This window comes from Ovis aries, chromosome 1 (genome assembly GCF_016772045.2).
Source record: "Ovis aries strain OAR_USU_Benz2616 breed Rambouillet chromosome 1, ARS-UI_Ramb_v3.0, whole genome shotgun sequence".
Lineage (NCBI taxonomy): Eukaryota > Metazoa > Chordata > Mammalia > Artiodactyla > Bovidae > Ovis > Ovis aries.
This window is the reverse complement of record NC_056054.1, coordinates 197,654,378-197,676,067: the sequence shown is the minus strand read 5'-3', so window position 1 is coordinate 197,676,067 and position 21,690 is coordinate 197,654,378. Positions and strand designations below refer to the sequence as shown.

At 36.8% G+C, this 21,690-nt stretch overlaps 1 protein-coding gene across 1 annotated transcript in view; it reads right to left on the bottom strand.

The window, feature by feature from the left end:
- TMEM207 (transmembrane protein 207) overlaps positions 1 to 10,689 on the bottom strand; it is a 28,128-nt gene extending 17,439 nt beyond the window's left edge. Inside the window, exons 1-2 of the mRNA XM_012097121.4 lie at positions 10,505 to 10,689; positions 8,616 to 8,653 (exon numbers count right to left, since the gene is read on the bottom strand). Of these exons, the coding sequence (XP_011952511.2) occupies positions 8,616 to 8,653; positions 10,505 to 10,579 (113 nt within the window). The 5' untranslated portion in view covers positions 10,580 to 10,689. The remainder of the gene's footprint in view (positions 1 to 8,615; positions 8,654 to 10,504) is intronic.
- Between the last annotated feature and the right edge of the window lie 11,001 nt (positions 10,690 to 21,690).

The window sequence follows — 21,690 nt, the reverse complement described above, 5'->3', positions numbered from 1 at the left end:
AGAAAATTACTAGAGCTCATCAATGAATATAGTAAAGTTGCAGGATATAAAATCAACACACAGAAATCCCTTGCATTCCTATACACGAATAATGAGAAAGTAGAAAAAGAAATTAAGGAAACAATTCCATTCACCATTGCAACGAAAAGAATAAAATACTTAGGAATATATCTACCTAAAGAAACTAAAGACCTATATATAGAAAACTATAAAACACTGATGAAAGAAATCAAAGAGGACACTAATAGATGGAGAAATATACCATGTTCATGGATTGGAAGAATCAATATAGTGAAAATGAGTATACTACCCAAAGCAATCTACAAATTCAATGCAATCCCTATCAAGCTACCAGCCACATTTTTCACAGAACTAGAACAAATAATTTCAAGATTTGTATGGAAATACAAAAAACCTCGAATAGCCAAAGCAATCTTGAGAAAGAAGAATGGAACTGGAGGAATCAACTTGCCTGACTTCAGGCTCTACTACAAAGCCACTGTCATCAAGACAGTATGGTACTGGCACAAAGACAGACATATAGATCAATGGAACAAAATAGAAAGCCCAGAGATAAATCCACACACATATGGACACCTTATCTTTGACAAAGGAGGCAAGAATATACAATGGAGTAAAGACAATCTCTTTAACAAGTGGTGCTGGGAAAACTGGTCAACCACTTGTAAAAGAATGAAACTAGATCACTTTCTAACACCGCACACAAAAATAAACTCAAAATGGATTAAAGATCTAAATGTAAGATCAGAAACTATAAAACTCCTAGAGGAGAACATAGGCAAAACACTCTCAGACATAAATCACAGCAGGATCCTCTATTATCCACCTCCCAGAATTCTGGAAATAAAAGCAAAAATAAACAAATGGGATCTAATTAAAATTAAAAGCTTCTGCACAACAAAGGAAAATATAAGCAAGGTGAAAAGACAGCCTTCTGAATGGGAGAAAATAATAGCAAATGAAGCAACTGACAAACAACTAATCTCAAAAATATACAAGCAACTTATGCAGCTCAACTCCAGAAAAATAAACGACCCAATCAAAAATGGGCCAAAGAACTAAATAGACATTTCTCCAAAGAAGACATACGGATGGCTAACAAACACATGAAAAGATGCTCAACATCACTCATTATTAGAGAAATGCAAATCAAAACCACAATGAGGTACCACTTCACACCAGTCAGAATGGCTGCGATCCAAAAATCTGCAAGCAATAAATGCTGGCGAGGGTGTGGAGAAAAGGGAACCCTCCTACACTGTTGGTGGGAATGCAAACTAGTACAGCCACTATGGAGAACAGTGTGGAGATTCCTTAAAAAATTGCAAATAGAACTACCTTATGACCCAGCAATCCCACTGCTGGGCATACACACCGAGGAAACCAGAATGGAAAGAGACACATGTACCCCAATGTTCATCGCAGCACTGTTTATAATAGCCAGGACATGGAAACAACCTAGATGTCCATCAGCAGATGAATGGATAAGAAAGCTGTGGTACATATACACAATGGAGTATTACTCAGCCGTTAAAAAGAATTCATTTGAATCAGTTCTGATGAGATGGATGAAACTGGAGCCGATTATACAGAGTGAAGTAAGCCAGAAAGAAAAACACCAATACAGTATACTAACACATATATATGGAATTTAGGAAGATGGCAATGACGACCCTGTATGCAAGACAGGGAAAGAGACACAGATGTGTATAACGGACTTTTGGACTCAGAGGGAGAGGGAGAGGGTGGGATGATTTGGGAGAATGACATTCTAACATGTATACTATCATGTGAATTGAATCGCCAGTCTATGTCTGACGCAGGATGCAGCATGCTTGGGGCTGGTGCATGGGGATGACCCAGAAAGATGTTATGGGGAGGGGAGGTGGGAGGGGGGTTCATGTTTGGGAATGCATGTAAGAATTAAAGATTTTAAAATTTAAAAAAAAAAATAAATAAATAAATAAAAATATGTGTAGGAAAATTTTCTTGGTGTCCTAATCCAATAATAGAGCACAAGAGTCTTGGTTTTCAATCTTGAAATGTAAGCTTATAACCAGAGAGAATGGATTGTTTCATCTTCCTCTATGTATAAAACTCTGCTTCTCTTCTTACATTTAAAAATAGATCATATACTTATTGATATGCCAATTCTAAATATTAACTACCTCATTTCATTTCTTAGTTCTAATATTTGAGCTAATTAATATTTTTCAAGTGCTATCAATTATCCAAACTTATTTACTTTACTTCCTCTTTCTGACCCTGTGCATACATTGTTGAAGTTAATAATAGCAATAAAATGGTCAGAAAGCAGTTAGCTGGAGAAATGCAAAGTGATCATATGATTTCACAGTTGCAAGCTCCTTTGGGATCACTTATTTCACCCTTAGGATTTTCACTGTGGGAAAATAAGTGGGAAAGTCACCAGCTGACCAAAGAACTTAAATTAGAATATAGGTCTTTTCACTCCCTCCCTACCATCGTTTCCATGTCTTTCTCAAGTTTAATTTTTAAACAGTAGCAATATTTTAAATACTCAAATTTAGGTGCAAGATCTTCAGTGTAGGAAAAGTTACAGTTGCTTAAACAAAGTTGTTACTCAGAGATTTATTTCAGTTCAGTTCAGTCGCTCAGTCTCAGTCGTGTCTGACTCTTTGCGACCCCATGAACCACAGCACACCTGGCCTCCCTGTCCATCACCAAATCCCAGAGTCCACCCAAACCCAGGTCCATTGAGTCAGTGATGACATCCAACCATCTTATGCTCTGTCGTCCCCTTCTCCTCCTGCCCTCAATCTTTCCCAACATCAGGGTCTTTTCAAATGAGTCAGCTCTTCGCATCAGATGGCCAAAGTACTAGAGTTTCAGCTTCAACATCAGTCCTTCCAATGACCACCCAGGACAGATCTCCTTTAGGATGAACTGGTTGTATCTCCTTGCAAGGAGATTTATTTATGCTTAGTCAAATTCAGATGAGAATGTCAAAAAGAAAAAAATGCAGGAGAAATTAGAGCAGATTATAATTTTTAAGAAAGACATTTTCAATAACCAGAACCTTCTAGAAGTACGTATCACCATATACAAAAGTAAGCTCATATAGATTAAAGACCCAGATGTGAGACTGGACACTATAAAACTCTTAGGGAGAAACATAGGCAGAATCCTTTCTGACATAAATCACAGCAATATCTTTCTTGATCCACCTCCAGAATAATAGAAATAAAAACAAAAATAAACAAATGAGAACTACTTAAACTCAAAAGGTTTGCACAGCAAAGGAAACAATAAACAAAACAAGAAAAGAAAACCCACATATTGGGAGAAAATATTTGAGAATGATGTGACAGAAAATGGATTAATCTCCAAAATGTACAAATAGTTCATGATGCTTAACAACATCAAAACATCCTAATAAACAAATGGGCAGAAGATCTAAACAGACATTTCTCCAATATAGATGGCCAAGAGGCACATGGAAAGATGTTCAACATTCATATTATTAGAGAAATGCAAATCAAAACTACAATATCATCTCATACCAGCCAGGATGGTCATCAACAAAAAGTCCACAAACAATAAGTGCTGGAGAGGGTGTAGAGAGATGGGAACCCTTCTACACTGTTTATGGAAATTTAAATTGGTACAGCCATTATGGAGAACAGGATGGAGGTTCCTTAAAAAGCTAAAAATAGAGCTACCATATGACACTGCAATCCCACCCCTGGGCATATATCCAGAGAAAAACATGATCCAAAAGGATATATGCTCATTGAAGCACTGTTTACCATAGCCAAGACATGGAATCAAGCTAAGTATCCATCAAGAGACAAATGGTTTTAGAAGATGCAATTTATATACACAATGGAATATTATTCAGCCATAAAAAAGAATGAAACAATGCCATTTGCAGCACCACGGATGGACTTAGAGACTGTCATACTGAGTGAAGTAAGTCAGACAGAGAAAGAGAAATATTGAATGACATCCTTTAAACACAGAATCTGAAAAGAAATGATATAAATGAACTTACTTACAAGAGAGACACCAAGATTTAGAGAATGAACTTATGGTTGCCAGAGGGAAAGATGAGGGAAAGGGATAGTTACAGATTTGGGGACAGACATGTAAACTTTGTTATATTTAAAATGCATACCCAACAAGGACCTACTGTATAGCACATGGAACTCTGCTCAATGCTATGTGTCAGCCTGGATGGAAAGGAAGCTTGGGGGAGAATGGATACATGTATATATATAGCTGAGTCCTTTTGCTGTTCACCTGAAACTATCATAATATCGTTAGTCAGCTATACCCCCCATACAAAATAAAAAGTTTAAAAAAGAAGTAGGGGTCAAGGGAGATAATTCTTGTCCCTTTCAGAACAACTAGTGTCCTACTGTGATGCGTGGAGAGGATTCCTGCTCTGTAAGGACAATTATCTCCTTTGACACCTACTTCTCTTTTAAAATACTTCTTATTTGGGGATATAGCCAATCTTAATTTTCTTTTCAGTGCTGAGAATCTGTGGACCTAAGATTAATTACGAATTCATTAATTTGATAAATAGAAGAAAAGCTCAGAGTTGTTCCATTGGCTCCTCTACTAGAATTATCCATAATTTCCTATGCGAGGCATTTTTCTAAACCAACAGTTATATAATTTCATATGAATTAACTCACTTTCAAACTTAAAATTCTATCAAGTAGTATCACACTGTTGTAATTCTCACTTTACAATTGAGACAATTCAGTCATAAAGAGGTTAAGTAACTTGTCCATGATGACCTAGTTAGAAGGGCCAGAGGCGGGCTGTAAACCCAAATGGTCTGGCTCTGGAGCCCATGTTTCTCTTACTACCATGCAGCAGTGCAGCTGGGAATAGTAAAAGTCAGTTCTAGCCTCATATTGCTGCGTGGCACTGCCTGAGTGCGTTCAATATCCCATGTTACAAAATGTTTCAAGAAAATATTAAAAATAGAAAAAAAAAAGTGAGACCTTAGATAGTATCAGACAAAAAGAATAAGCCAGAGTGAGATCAGTTGGTAAACTGAATGTGGTAAATCCCATATATAAAATTAGAACTCAGCTTCAGATCTGGTTTAAACTTTCTAGCAGTTAATAGGATAAAAGAGAGAATTGGTAATGTAGTATTCTCTAAAATTAATAAAAACAGGCAACATTATTCACCACACACACAACTATTTCTGATATAGTCATTTCCTTCTTCAGGGGATCCTCCCAATCCAGGGATCAAACCTGGCAGATTCTTTACCATCTGAGCCACCAGGGAAGCTCCAGAGAAATGAGAGACAAATTCAAACTATGGCGCTTCATAAATAGGCTGTGTTTAACAACAAGAGCAATATTTTTCATAGTACTCTTAGAATGTAAACACAATAACAAATTTCATGGGTCCTTTTTGTAAAGATCATCCTTAACAAAAAGCTAGAATCCAATTTAGCTACAATAATTTGGGGGAGTGATGGGTGCCTAATCGTATCACCCTGAGACTAGTGACCTGACCTAATTAATTTCAGGGTGGTAAATTGTACAGTCACCAAAAGGATGGATGGATTGTGCATCCCTCAGGTATGGTACCAGGTGTGTAATTTTATCTACATATTGGATACATAGTGTGGTCTGTGGTGAAAATCTCAGGCTCAGGTGTCATTTGTGAGCCAGATCAAAGCTCTGCCTTTTACTTGCTCACTTTTGAGCAAAATACTTAACTTCCCTAACTCAGTAATATGGCAGACTATCATCAGCAACGTATTCATGCAATTAATTTACAGAATGCTTATGGCTTTAGTTATGTTTCATTAAATACCCATTTTTACATACACATGCATATCAATACACTGGTTATTTCTGGGAAAAGGGAAGATTAAAGGTATAATTATGCAAAGGGCCTCTGTCATGTTTTATTCCATACATTAAATTACTTACAATATCTAAATTATATACAAAAGCTTAGCAATGTGCTGTTTCTAATAAATGCTATTATAAAAATAAATTGAGCAGATTTGATCAGAAAAAATTTGTCTTGTGTTTGAAAAACAATTTAAATAGAACTAATACTAGAAAATGAAGATCATGGCATCTGGCCCCATTACTTCATGGGAAATAGATGAGGAAACAATGGAACCAGTGGAAACAGTGTCAGACTTTATTTTTTTGGTCTCCCAAATCACTGCAGATGGTGATTGCAGCCATGAAATTAAAAGATGCTTACTCCTTGGAAGGAAAGTTATGACCAACCTAGACAGTATATTCAAAAGCAGAGACATTACTTTGCCGACTAAGGCCCGTCTAGTCAAGGTTATGGATTTTCCTGTGGTCATGTATGGATGTGAGAGTTGGACTGTGAAGAAGGCTGAGCGCCGAAGAATTGATGCTTTTGAACTGTGGTGTTGGAGAAGACTCTTGAGAGTCCCTTGGACTGCAAGGAGATCCAACCAATCCATTCTGAAGGAGATCAGCCCTGGGATTTCTTTGGAAGGAATGATGCTGAAGCTGAAACTCCAGTACTTTGGCCACCTCATGCGAAGAGCTGACTCATTCGGAAAAAACTCTGATGCTGGGAGGGATTGGGGGCAGGAGGAGAAGGGGACAACAGAGGATGAGATGGCTGGATGGCATCACTGACTCGATGGATGTGAGTCTGAGTGAACTCTGGGAGTTGGTGATGGACAGGGAGGCCTGGCGTGCTGCGATTCATGGGGTTGCAAAGAGTCGGACACGACTGAGTGACTGAACTGAACTGAGCTGAATACTAGATTCCCCAAAACACCTTCTTGTGGTGACGAAAGATTTGAGATACTGTGTCTATTTTCAATACATTCAGTATGTTTACTTACCTTCTACCAGCTCCCTACAAAATCAACCACTTTCTTACCTTCTCTGTCTTTATTTTCTGCTAATTTTCATTATATTTTAAGCGGGTTTTTTTGTTTGTTTTTATTCAAAAGTATTAAACAATACTGTTATTAAACAATGGGTATGTGCTCAGTAGTGTCCGACTCTTTGCAACCCAAGGGACTGTATGTAGTCCACCAAGCTCCTCTGTTAATAGAATTTTCCAGACAAGAATACTGGAGGGGGTTTCCATGCCCTCCTCCCAAGAATCTTCCCTACCCAGAGATTGAATCTACATCTCCTGCATTGACAGGCAGATTCTTTACCACTGTGCCACTAGGGAAGCCGCTAAATAATGACAAATATATTAATAACAGACATGCAAATACAAAATGATGTAGCCAAAAGTTTTGTATTTAAGTACCAGTTTAAGTCCGGTAGCTAATTTGTTACTATCTCTCTTTGGGTCTCAATTCTTCACATGAAAAAAAGGCTAGTAGCCTCAGTGACTCTAAAGTTAGCATATAAAGTTCTCCAATACCATATTCTCCTGTCATGTTGATGATGGAGTTAGATCAACACTTACGATTTTTCCAATTAAGAATTTCTTCATTCTAATGGGAATTCCCTGGCTTATCAGTAGTTAGGACTCCATACGTCCACTGCTGGGGGCCTATGTTCAATCCCTGGTTAGGGAACTAAGATCCTGCAAGCCATGCAACATGATCAAAAAACAAACAAACAGTTTCATTATTCTAGTACTCTGGGTCAAAAGCAGAAGATGAAAGGGCAAGATGAAACAGCCACAAGGTCCAAAATTAAACAAACCAATAGTCAAAAGTCCGTTATGTCACCAACCCCAGAAGACAGAGGAAAAAGCAAGTCCAATATCAGTGCAAAGAAACAGCAGTGGAGAAACATGCAGTAACTGAAAGAGAGGCACGTACTTGACAAGCAGACTATCAATAATGGGATGATCCACCAAAGACAGGTGAAGGATTCCAGTGCCAAGGAAAGCATCCCACCCAGCATGGCCTCTTAATCTGGAGACAGGGCCCGAAGACCCCAGCCTGGAGGGTAACAATGATAATTAAAACAGCTAGTGGCAGTGAGGACTGCTCCCAGAAGAAGACAGCACTTGGCAGAAGTGATTTCTGACACTTGCACCAGTCTCAGTATGTTTCAGTTATCATTAATCAGCAGCAGCTTTATTAATGACAGCCTCTCCCCATTTCCAGAATAAAATTCTGAGAAGCATTAAGCCTATAGCACAAAAAAAAATGAGAAAATTGAGTCAATTATTTACATAACTTATATCAAAACACTTTGAAATATTATATAGGTTATATCATTGTTTGCTTATATTTGAAACCAAATTAGCCAGAAAACTGTCTCCCATCTCTGTGTCTTAACGCATGTGGATGCAGTCATAAAGACATGAACTTAAAGGACATCTAAAACCTCCAGGATGGAGAACACAGTGAGCAAAAGTACCTTGAAATCAACGAGGCCCCTTATTTTTATTTAACAAAGCTGACCACAATGAAAGCGCATCTTTTCTGCTTTTAGACAAATGGAGCCATTTGCATTTAAAAGTAATGTACATTTTTTTCTCTCTAGTAATTGTAATGATCATTTGAAACTCATTTTGTGCTTCTCAAATGACTTGAGACATTTTTAGTCTTCAGATTTTGAAAATGCTGAATAAAACTGTGGCGCTTCTTGTTATTTACTTACATTTCATTTTCTTCACATGGTGTGTCTGATAGCACCAACTGAAACACATGTTTAGAACAATAAAATCCAAACATTTCATCAGTCTGATCCTTTAATACAAACAATGCCTAGAGACAATGGGGGTTTATATCATTTCGGTTTTTTTTTTTTAATTAAAAATTCCATGGCAGAATCTATTGGTGCACAGAATTTTAATCGAAAAAAAAAAAAAATCTCTGGGTAGATACTTCAGCTCAGCAGTGATAGGACATATATATTGTGAGCCAGATTCTTATCCTACACATCACCAGAGGTGTGTGAAAACACTCTGTTTTGTCTATAGGCAGATTTTGCTTACTCTAAGGAGCTTTTGTGCACCTTGTACTTTTGCTTTGTTTTCACATTTTAGCTAAAGGAAGGAGCGTCATTACTTGTAAATATTATTTTCGCATGAAGGAATCAAATTCCCCACATGAAAACTGGGGTGAAGTCCATCCCATTAGCAATAGTGGATGTTAAATATATGTAGGAAAGAGTGATTTTTAACTGCTCAAAGGCTAAGGTCCACTGAGGCTCCATTGACATTCTTGTTGAGATTTACGTTTCTCTGTTTATCAAAGAAGGAAGAGCTAATAACCTTGATTGCTTTGCTTTGAAAGACTCAAACCATAAGTATTCTAACACAATTATCTTAGTCCTCTGTGTTGAGTCTTCTAGGTTACAACAACATACATCACAGAGGAAAGAAAGTACTACTATCTAAAGGATTTGTTTGTATATTTGTTCTTCTGCTGAACTGAGACCCTTTTCAAGTATAACGAGAAAAATCATTAAATGTCATTCATAGGCAGCCCCCAAAAGTATGTTAATGAGGTCAGTGAAGCTTTTATTTTCCTGGACCCTAAAATACAAATATCAATACAAGTAAGGAGTTAGAAAATTTAAAATCAAAGACGGGAATTTCATGCGAGATATCTTTTTTCCCCCCTTAATCCTGAGCTCATCTTCTTTAGCACCTCATATTTACTCCACCAGGCTTATCTGGCCAAAGAGATTTGTGGAGCTGCAGATGGAGCCATGAATTGGCCATCAGAGAGCGTGGTAATGAACAACTTATAAGCACAGAAAATGTGTTGTACTCTCTTTTCTAGAATGCTGCAAATAGACTTGCATACTAACTGAGAGGAAAGTAAACACTCTTATTTTGTCCATAAAGAAAGTTTATTTATGAGTAGATGACATGATTTAGGATCTAGCTTAACAGATAAATGAAGACAGCATTTCATTCTTAAGTCAATTCCTAGTCTTGTGTGCTGTATCCCAGCAGGAAGTACACAGTGTGACATTATTGCCCCTCACTTCCAATGTTAGGCTTTGGACTCATCATGAAATAGGGAGTCTTAACATATTTCAGACAGACCTTTCAGATACATTGCATTCAAGTAATACTGACACAGAAATGCAGATATTAGAATGATAGAGCAAAGAAATCAAAATAAACCCTAAGATGATTCCATCTGCATTTTTCAGCACTGAAAAGTCATTGAGCCTCAAGTATGGCTCAGGCAACAGTAAACCTGTCTTAATTTAATCCTACCATAGCATTTTATATCAATAGCATTGCTGATTTTTAAAAATGTTATGGCATAGCAAAGCTAAACAAAGATTAAATTGCATCATATTATTTCAGTAGCAATCAAATTAAATAAAGGAGACACAGGAATAATACCATGACCAGCTTTCTTTATCTTTAACCAGTAAATATAATTAGTCATATGATTTTGATAAGGCTTTCTTAAAGGAAATTTCTAAACATCAGAGGAGTTGTTACCCAAATCACAAATCTATTACAAATCAGATCCTTAGTGTAGTAGCTTTGAAAATTATTTCCCCAAAAGAGAGTTGGTTACCTGGAATAGTGGCAGACACAAGATTCCTGCTTTTGAGATCACTGAAGTATCACTTAAAAGTCTGGATCTCAACATACTTAAAGGACAAGCAGCTCAAGATAGCAGTTTGTCATCTACGTTTATCTCCGTCTTACTCAGAACTTGTTAACTTCTCTACAAGTCATGCTTCCTGCCAGAGCTGTCATTAATGCTGGCTCTTTGTGACTGGTTAAGTACATGCCAGGGGCAGGAATTTGAGGTGCAAGCTCACAGGTACTGAGAGTTCAAGGAATTTCAGTTTAAGGTCAGAATCTTGATAATGTTTGTCAAGCCCTTAAAAGCCAGGGTTGGCCAGACTGACCGTAAAACTAGCTGGCTGCAAAAATAACTTAAAACATTCAAGCACATGTTTTATTCCAGGGTACTTCTGGGTTTTTTGTTTGCTTGTTTTTCAGAACTTTTATTTGGAAAATTTATTTTGTTTTCCACCCTTTGTTGGCCCTGTTTTCTCTTCCTTTCCTATGCATTATTTTCAGGCCCAGGTCTAACCCAACCTTGGGTATAAAGCTTTCCCTGTGCATAATAGTTGCACCTTATTTTTAAACAGAGCATATTTCAGTATTTATTTAAATGAAATAACTCCAACCCAACCACGAACCAAAAAGTTTACAAAAATATCTAGGGAAATTCTAAAAAAGAACAATAAAGTGTCACTAAACAACTATACATTAAGGCATTATAAAAGTACAAATAGGTACAAAAATTGGTACTGACACATGTAAACAATAAGATAGATACAATAGAGTAGCAAAGCATTGATTATTCAGTGGTAAAATTCTCACCTCTCATGCAGGAGACCAGGGTTTGATTTCCAGCTAGTGCAAAGTACATAATTCCATTTTTGGGGGGCTTCCCAAATAGCTCAGTGGTAAAGAATCCACCTGCCAAAGCATGAGACATGGCTTTAATCCTTGGGTCAGAAAGATCCTCTAGAGTAGGAAATGGCAACCCATCCCAATATTCTTGCCTGGAAAATTCCATGGAGAGAGAAGGCTGGCAGACTACAGTTCACGGGGTCACAAAGAATCAGGTACAAGAATTCAGAACAAGATGTTGCAGTGCAAGCCCCAGCATAGTTCATGAAATCTAGTTATAATTATAATATATGGATTCATTTATGATCACATACCTAAAGAGCATTAGAAACATTTCAGCTTCTTTAGTTATCTAAACTACTACTCTGAATTGGCCATTAAGGTACATGGATTAGTTGAGCTGCATCTGGACTGCTGAGCGTGCAAGCACAGAGTATGAAACAGAATACAGATTTCAGAAATAAATTATTATAAACACAAAGATTTATCTCAGCTGTCATTTCAAACCAGTGAGGAACAGATACTATTTAGCAAATGATGAAGTACTGAGTGCTTAGGTGGAAAAATGTTACAAATGACTTTTAAGATGCTAACGGCATTCATAATTAGATAAAAACAACTTACCATTATAATCAGATCCCTATGTTCAAAAAATTAATAATAAAGTGAGAAGAGGTAGATGTTGTGGTTCAGTCTCTCAGCCACGTCTGACTCTTTACAACCCCACAGATTGAAGCATGCCTGGCTTCCCTGTCCTTCACCATCTCCCGGAGCTTGCTCAAACTCATGTCCATTGAGTCGGTGATGCCATCCTACCATCTCATCCACTGTTGTCCCCTTCTCCTATTGCTTTCAATCTTTCTGAGCATAAGTATCTTTTGTAATGAGTCAGCTCTTCACATCAGGTGACCAAAGTATTGGAGTTGAAGCTTCAGCATCAGTTCTTCCAATGAATATTCAGGGTTGATTTCCTTTAGGATTGACTGGTTGGATCTCCTTGCAGTCCAGGGGACTCTCAAGAGTCTTCTCCAACACCACAGTTCAAAAGCATCAGTTCTTCTCTTCGGCGCTCAGCTTTCTTTATAGTCCAACCCTCACATCCATATGTGACCACTGGAAAAACCATAGCTTTGACTAGATGGACCTTTGTCAACAATGTAATGTCTCTGCTTTTTAATATGCTGTCTAGGTTTGTCATAGCTTTTCTTCAAAGAAGCAAACATCTTTTAATTTCATGGCTGCAGTCACCATCTGCAGTGATTTTGGAACCCAACAAAATAAAGTCTGTCACTGTTTCCATTGTTTCTCCATCTATTTGCTGTGTAGTGATGGCACCAGATGCCCATTCAGAGAGGAAGATATGCGAAGTCAAATCCTCTCTTATGTTGTTAGGAAAACTGCACAGCTTCTGTGGAAAATAATTAAACAATATCTATTAACCTAAAAACTAAATATATCCTTTGACCAGGCATTTCCCTTTCAACAAAGTACCCTACAGATACTACTTATACATGGCACACATCATTACATTCAATGATGTTCACTGAAGTATTGTTGGCAATAGCAAAATATTGGAAAATTGAATGTCCCTCAAAATGTGACTTTTTAAAAGAAAATGATTACATCTACATCAGAATACTATTCAGCTGTTTAAAAAGGTGGAGCAAACCATAGATTCTGATATAGGAAGGCTTCTAACAGGTTTTATTAAATAAAAAGAACCAGCTTAGAATAATGTGTACATCTGCTACCTTTTATGCAACAAATAAGGAAGTATAACTTATAATGTTTTCTCTATATATAAAATCTGGGTATATATGCTGATACATGGATAGAATGTCTTTGCTTAAAACAATTAATGGTAACGGGGCTTCCCAGGTGGCTCTAGTGGTAAAGAACCCACCTGCCAATGCAAGAGACATAAAAGCTGCGAGTTCAATCCCTGGGTTGGGAAGATCCCCTGGAGAAGGAAATGGCAACCCACTCCAATGTCCTTGCTGGGAGAATCCCATGTACAGAGGAGCCTGGCTGGCTACAGTCCACAGGGTCGCAGAGAGTCGAACATGACTGAAGCGACTTAGCATAGCACACATTAATGGCAACATATCTGTATAAGGGCAATGAAAGTCAGAAGAAACAAGAGTAGGAGGGAAATTTACTTTTTACTGGAAATTTCTTGTATGTTTGATTTTATTTTTAATTCTTTCATCTAAACATTTTATACACACATACATTTCAAAGGGCCAATTTTGAAGCCAGTCATCTAGTATTCAGAACAAGTTGTTGTAATTCAAGCTCTGGGATAGTTCACAACAACCAATTCAAAAGATAATATATGGATTCGTTTATGATCGCATACATTTAGTGCACTAGAAATAATTTGACTGTGTTAGTTTCCCAAACTACTGTTCTGAATTGGCCATTTAGGTACATGGGTTAGTTGAGCTGCATCTGCATGGCTGAGCAGCCTGTGTGAGGGCCTCAGTTTGTTTAGTATGCAGCCACAGACACAGCCATGAATTTCAAAGCAGAGAAAGGGCTTGGTGCCAATGCCAATAAGAGAAAAGTAAACCCAGCCTACAGTATTATTTGTCCAAAGACACCCTCCATTTTGAGTGTCTCTTAAGCCTGTAATTAAACAGAATGAAAATAGGCTTTTCACTGGTGAGCTTATTTATTAGGCGGTCAGAAACCTGACTTCCGTCAGCGGAGTCAATGTTCTTAAGAATTCCTGGGAAAGAAAGAGAAGGCCAGATAACTAGAAAAGAGATGGGATAGTAACAAGGGCAGCATGTTTAGTTTAGCCTTCGAACTGAAGCTATGACCCATCAGATACATAGATTAAATAATTCTTGTTTTTAAACACACATACAAACAGGATCCCATTGCAGGTGGCTGACTGGGAGACAACTGATTGAAAGCGAAGTCTATCTTCGCAAAAAAAGTTAATACTGCAAGCACAATTACTATATTTGATGCTAAAATAAAATTAGTATTCATCACTATCTTTTCCCTCACCGATCATCATTTATCTGTTTACTTCTGTGACTTTCTCACTATACTCTCAACAACCAGCATGATATATTTTGCCTAAGACAGTATCTTTTCTAGTGCATTCCTTTCCCGACTTCATGACAGTTTGCTGGTCTTGGGAAAGGACATTTGCCCTTGAATGTTCTTTTATATGCATCATTTTTAAGCTTTTTATTTTGAGATAATTATAGATTCACATGCAATTTTAAGAAATATACAGAGGTCTCACATATCTTTTGCCCAATTTTTCCAGTGGTAACATCTTGCCTAACTTGCACAATATCACAACCAGGAAATTGATATTGATATAATCGGTTGCCTGCATGATTTTTGACATTTATGTTTTATCATTTAAAAGTTGTGACTAATCTATTTTGTTCAACTGAATGCTTATGTGCATGAACTTGTGGTAATGAGTGACCATCTCTAGGAATTCATGCTGAAGATGGATGACTGCTATTCCGAACAATATATTTTTGTGGCTAAGATTCTGGCTCCTTATGTTTGTATATAAGAGTGGAAAGAAGTAAAACTCTTAGGAATCAAGAAGAAGAAGAACAAAGAGGATGTGTACTGTGATGACATATGAGATTACATTCACAAGATTTACTGAGTACTTAGATGTTGGGCCTATAACTCTTTGTAACAAGAGAGTGGGCAGATACATGTTCAATAATACAGTGCTGGTCATTTACCCAACCTTTCGCCTATGCTAGGAGGAAGTAAATCCTTCATGAAAGGATGGACATAAGGGCATATGAAACTATTCTCTGGGTTCAGAGCCTGGCAGAAGTTCAAATTCCCTGAAGCTCTGAAGTCATATCACTGTTAGTCCTTAAAGGTCATGATATGCAACTGTTCAAAAAACTCTAAGGACCAAAATTCAAGGGATTAAGTAAGAATAAATAGACTGTATGAATAGAAGTGGGCAGTGCATAAAGGAAGTTCCAAAGAATAAATAAGAAGTCTTCGCTTCTCTTATTATGGAAATTAAAGGAGGAAGATCAGAAGACCTGAGCTGAGTCACCACTTTGCCACTAACCAGAAGCGTGACAATGAACTGTTCATCTTCTCTAAAAACTGTGCTTTCTGCAAAACAGTGATAGAAATATTGACTTATCTCCTTCATGTATTTTTTTAAAAAAGATCAACTTGAAAATATCAACATGGAATAAGATAAGGCACAGTCATATGGAACTAATTACTGGAGCATAATAAAATAAAGAATTCCAAAATTGGTTCACTTCATAGAAGCTGTGGGAGGTTGGGTTATTCAAAGAGGACTTTAAATGAGGAAGCATGTCTGGTTGTCCACTTTCATCATTTCCTTCTTCTCCCCAGTGAGAAGAAATATTGATCACATTGCTAAATCAATGGTCAATTTCCAGTCTTCATTTTATTTGTCTTAGTTGGTAGCATTTAACTTAGATTATCACTTCCCCTCCTTTAAATGTTTTCTTCACTTTGCTTCCAAAACAACACATTTCCTGATTGGCCACCCACTCCAGGGACTGCTTTTCTCTATCTTATTTGCTGATTTCCCCACATTTCCCCAGACTTGGAGTGCTAGGGATACCCTAAGCTTGAACCTCAGAACTTTTACTTTTCTATAAATATTCACACTTTTGGAAATTTCATTCAATCTCATTGACTATCATTCATAAACTGGTATCTCCAAAACTCAGGTATCGAATCCAGATCTCTCCCCTGAACTCATAACCAATAGCCAACTTCATATCGCCATTTGATGTTTACTAGACTTCTGCAAATAAAATTGCTATAAACCTAGTTTCTCATTTCCCATCTTCCCTCTACCCTTATTCCCACCAATCTTCCATGTATCAGTGCATTACAATTATTTTCTTTATCTTGTTCAGTCCAAAGAGACTTGTAAACATTTTTGAGTTCTTTCACATCAAATGCCCAGTCAATCAGCAAATACTGTAGTCTCTACTTTTAAGATAAATGCAGAGCCCAACACTTTTCATAACCTCTGTCAGCAAATTTTCACCTGAATTACTTACTAGTCATCATCATCTGTTGCCTGAATTATTTCAATAGGTTCTTTTTAGGCCCTCCTGTTTTCACACTTGCCTACCCACAATCATCTCTCAATTCAGCATTACCACTGTAATGCTCTTAACTATGAGTTAGATCCTGTCATTTTTCTGCACAAAACTCTCAATTGGTTTGAATTTCCCTCAAAGTGAAGGGAAATCCTTGCAATGGGTTACAAAGCCTCTCAAAGTCTGTTCTCTCTTCCCTTTCTGGCCTCATATTTACTGTCTCTTTGACCCACTCTGTACCCAGCACACAGATGGCCTTGCTTTTCCTTGAACTTCCTAGGCATTCTCCTACTTTAGGGCCTCCACATTTACTCTTCCCTAAGCTTGCAAAGGCACTTCCCATTTGTTAATATGACTTCTTTACCTTCTTTGTTCAACTGCCACATTTTCAGTGAGGCTTTCTTTAACCTTTATACTTGGTATTATAAAAACCTCCTTCCAAGCCAACACTCCCTATCCTTTTTGTGTAATTCATCTTATCAAAAAAAAAAATCTGTGAAATGCCTATCTGTCATACTACATTTGACATTTATTTATCATTTTCTCCCTTTTCTCGAATAAAAACATTTTGAGGAAAAGAAGTTTTGTCTATTTCATTCACTGCGTATCTCCAATACTTAAGACAGTGCTTTTCACATATCAAGCACTCACTAAAAATTTGTTGACTAAATGAACTAATTGATTAATTAAGGTATGAATAAATGAACTGGCTTAGAGTCTGGCTAATGAGCATCTCAAACAGGTTGCCCAGTTCTATAGAGAACAAGCTGCTTCTGGAAGCAGGAGTCCAAGCATTCTTTTATAGTGAAGATGGTTTCCAGATTGTATAAGAGGGAAAAAGTAAGCACAAATTTAATGTCAGTTTTGATGGGATTTTACTGACCACGCTGCTGTTACATGAATATAAGAGGGTGTCAACCAGGAAAAAAAATGCAGATGGAGGAAGAGAGTAAGAGCTGATTAAGAGGCACAGTAGTCAGATGAATCTCAGATCAGCTTAGAGAGAGTCTCCGCAACTTTTTGAATGGAAAAACTTGACATTGGTTTGTTCTACACTAATTACTAGATTGTACCAGCAGCTAAGAGGCCGTGTCTGAAATGGACCATTAAATGTAGTCCTTTGCAGATTTAACACAAATTATATCACTCTGAAAAGTGCCTTGACATAACTTAGAGTTAAACATTTGCTGTAAATGCCACTGTTTATGGTAATAATTGACAAACCATGCTTAGGTTAGATGTGAGTAAGAGTTGTTTTACTAACTGGCAACGTTATTGAATTCCTTAAAACTGCAAATTTGTTTGTGTTTTAAAAACCATTTGATTAACATTGCAGTTAGTAAATAGCTGAGGTTATTGCTCTGTTAAATATAATGTGAGAGATACTAAAGTCAAACTTAATTCCTTTCACAAATTTCAGTGGAATTTTTTCTTATCAAGTGTTAAAAGTTTAGGACTCTAGCTTCCAATTTTGATTTTATAAAACATTACTCAAATCTCTGTGAATGCAAGGGATAAATATTCTTAGCTTTCTTTTATATCTCACATTCCTTCCCTCCCTACGTTCCTTTTAGAGTGATTGATTTTCTCCCTTACATATAAAAATAGAGTTAATGTTTCTTTCAAAAGAATGATCAAAAAAGAATTTTGAACTGTTTTGTTGTTTTAAATCCAGAAAAGGTAATGGGAGAATTCAGTTTACCAATTTTGTTAACTAAGCTGTCATGACAGTAAAGTGCAAATATGTCTTGCTTGGCCCAACTATCCATATGAAAACTGGCTCAGTTTTGTTTGTAGAAAGAATACATACTCCAAGAGGTTTATCTTATTTCCATAACTTGTACTGACAAAATAGCCATGACTTTCTGATCCAAAGAGACTCTACCAATTGTAGCTACTAATTACTAAGTCTCTTTCCCCAAGCTAAGAAATTTGCATTGATTTACCAGAGCCTGTTGCAATTCTTTATTTTCATGTAAAGTCATCCTATGTACATATAGAAAAAGTAAAGCTATGGAACTTAGGTTACTTGCCAAAGTTCACACAGCTAGGAAGTAACAGAGATAGAACTGAAATAGATGATTGTGACCATCCTATGAATACACACATGTTCTTCTTCCATTAACTTCCATTTGTTGCCTTCTAGACAGGAGTACAGTCACCACTCTGTGACTGAAGAATATAAGCAATGGTCACTCACTGAGATTTGCTCCCACAGACCCTTGTATTCAAAGTGTGCTGGACACTGGGATAAATAGGTGGAATTTTGAGGCTTTTCTTCATGCCTATCAAAGACCAACTGGAGTAAGTTGCTTTGATAACTGTGTAAAGAAAAATCAATTGGAATTTACAGAGTTAGCAATTATTTTTTCATTGGAAAGAGCTGAAAACAGTGATGACTGTCTATCCAAAATCTGCTCTGCCTTCTATACAATACTGGCTTTATTGAGCCATTTACTCTTCTCTGAACCCCATGGATGGCTCATATATTTGTGTTGTCCATTCATTCATCTTGTTAATAATTAGTGTAAGCATGATATGTGACCCAGTTATAGACAATGAGACACGAGATAAATATGCTATAGGGACACTGATTATAGGAAACATTTCTCCACACTAATGGAATATTAAGCAAAGAATGATAAAAAAATTATTCTGACTTTAGATGTTTTGTATTTAAAATACCATTTCTGTTCCATAGCTGGTTTCATGGGAGATGATATAAAAGATAGATCTAAGATGCATTGTAAAAGATGTATAGAGATAAACTGGAGTACAGTGGCATCTCAGGGGGAAATATCAGAGTTGGCAAAGGTATAGAGGGAGTCAAGATTGTGTAAGATACTGGTGGGGAATGGCAACCAGGGGCTCCAATGGAGCTAGGACGAGAAATGTAGGACTAGATCATGGAGACTTTAAATATCAGAATAGAGTCTGGATAAGCCTTTCCCTTTAGGAAATACAAATGATTAGCAGATTTGATTAGTATCTAATCTGGAGATGAGACTGGCTAGAGGAAATGTCAAGTGAAATATTTGCAGTCATCAACATCTGAATCCTTAAAAATGACTACATGTACTTCAGCATGTTATTAATAAGTAAGCATGTGTTTACTTGGTTTTTATTCAGATATTAGACACTGTAATAATTAACCACATATCTAATAGAATGAGGAAAATAATTGATTGTAAATATACCAAAGTGTCTAATAAACAAAATATTTATTTTCCTATCACATAAATTTGCCAGAAATTCTCTTAAGTGAAGAATGTGAAACAAAATAAAAGATTGGCTACTGCTTGCCCTCAGGAAAAATTTATGCTCCATGGAGTTTGCATTCCACTGTGGCTGAGGAAAGGAACACTTTGTCTTTGTAATTTAGACTATAATTTGTGTTCTGATAGGGTGACACTAAGTGGCTGAAAAGGGAAAGGCTTAGTCAATAGAAATCAAAACAAGAACAAAAAATTGCACTCGTGGTGACATTTATGACTCCCAGGCGACAGCATTAGGAAATTATACACATAGTAACTTGAAATCATTAAAAAAAATCAACGACAAGCAATTTCTCTCCTTTGGAGTAGCTCAACTCTCATCCATTCTTATAAATGGATGACAAAAGACAATGCAAGTTGAACCATATAAGAATTGGTAAAAAAAGATTTTGTTTCCTTTTAAATAAAAGATATAAGTGTTTTGCTATTGCATTTCCTATCTCAAAGGTAAATTTACTAGGTAGCATTTTTTCATTTGTGCTGTTAATTGTTGTTGTTCAGTCACTTGGTCATGTCTGACTCTTTGCAGCCCCATGGACTGCAGCATACCAGGCTTCCTAGTCCTTCACCATCTCCTGGAGTTTGCTCAGACTCATGGCCATTGAGTTGGTGATGCCATCCAACCATCTTGTCCTTAATTGTCCCCTTTCCCTACCTTCACTCTTTCCCAGCGTCAGGGTCTTTTCCAATGAGTCAGCTCTTCGCATTTAGGTGGCCAGAGTATTGGAGCTTCAGCTTTAGTATCAGCCCTTCCAATGAGTATTCAGGGTTGATTTCTTTCAGGATTAACTGGTTTGATCTCCTTGCTGTCCAAGGGACTCCCAAGAGTCTTGCCCAGCACTGCCTTTCAAAGGCATCAATTCTTTGGCACTCAGCCGTTTTTATTTTCCAGCTCTCACATCCATACATGACTACTGGAAAAGCCATAGCTTTGACTACATGGAACTTTGTTGGCAAGGTAACGTCTGTGGTTTTTAATACGCCGTCTAGGTTTGTCATAGCTTTTCTCCAAGGAGTAAGTGTCTTTTAATTTCATTATATGTGTTATTAATACTAACAGTAAAATATATAATTTTGCCTTTTACCTTATAAAACTTACTGTGGTTTTTCAACTCAATATATCTGAGTAAATTTATTCATATATATATAATACTTATCTGAGATATTGCTTTTGGATCCCTTCAAAAATTTCTTCCTGAAGGTAGAAAAAAATATGACCTTCTGGCATAATTTATAATTAATTTGTTTTTTTATTTCCATTAGTGCTTGGAGAATTCTCTTTTTAATAGAAAGTCTATTTTTATTCACTGAAAATCAAAAGAACTTCCTAGTCCAGTATTCAATTATTCATTATTGATTTATTTGTTTTTTCATTCAGTAAATATTAAATCAAACTACATAAAATTATTTTCATTTGTTAAAAGTGGCTAGGACTTCCCTGATCATCCAGTGGTTAAGACTCCGTGCTTACAATGTAGGAGGCAGGGGTTTGATCTCAGTCAGGGAAGTGCTACATGCCGCAGGTGCAAACAAAAAAAAAGTGGCTAATTCTGGCGATTACATTTTATTCAACCTGCCAGCCTACTACTTATTAAATTATTCTAGATGATGGTGATAGATATCTGGTGTCGTCTACTCATGGACCTCTGGCCTCTGACATGTAACTCATCACATGCCAACTCACCTATCTAAATACTTAGAAAAAATGTTAATGACAGAAGTAAATGGCTATTTTTATTCTTAACCTGTCCAGTGATCTCCTTCCCACAGGACCATTATTGCCTTGAAATCTGACCAATCTGAATAGATTTCCATTTTGCCTGGGACAAAATGTTTGCTGGATGGAGTGTACTTTTTCTCTCATTAACTTTTACTTTCCAATTTATCATTATTTTATAAAATTAGGCAAGTGATATATTACATATCAGCTATTTACATGAAAAATAAGGAAAATTAAG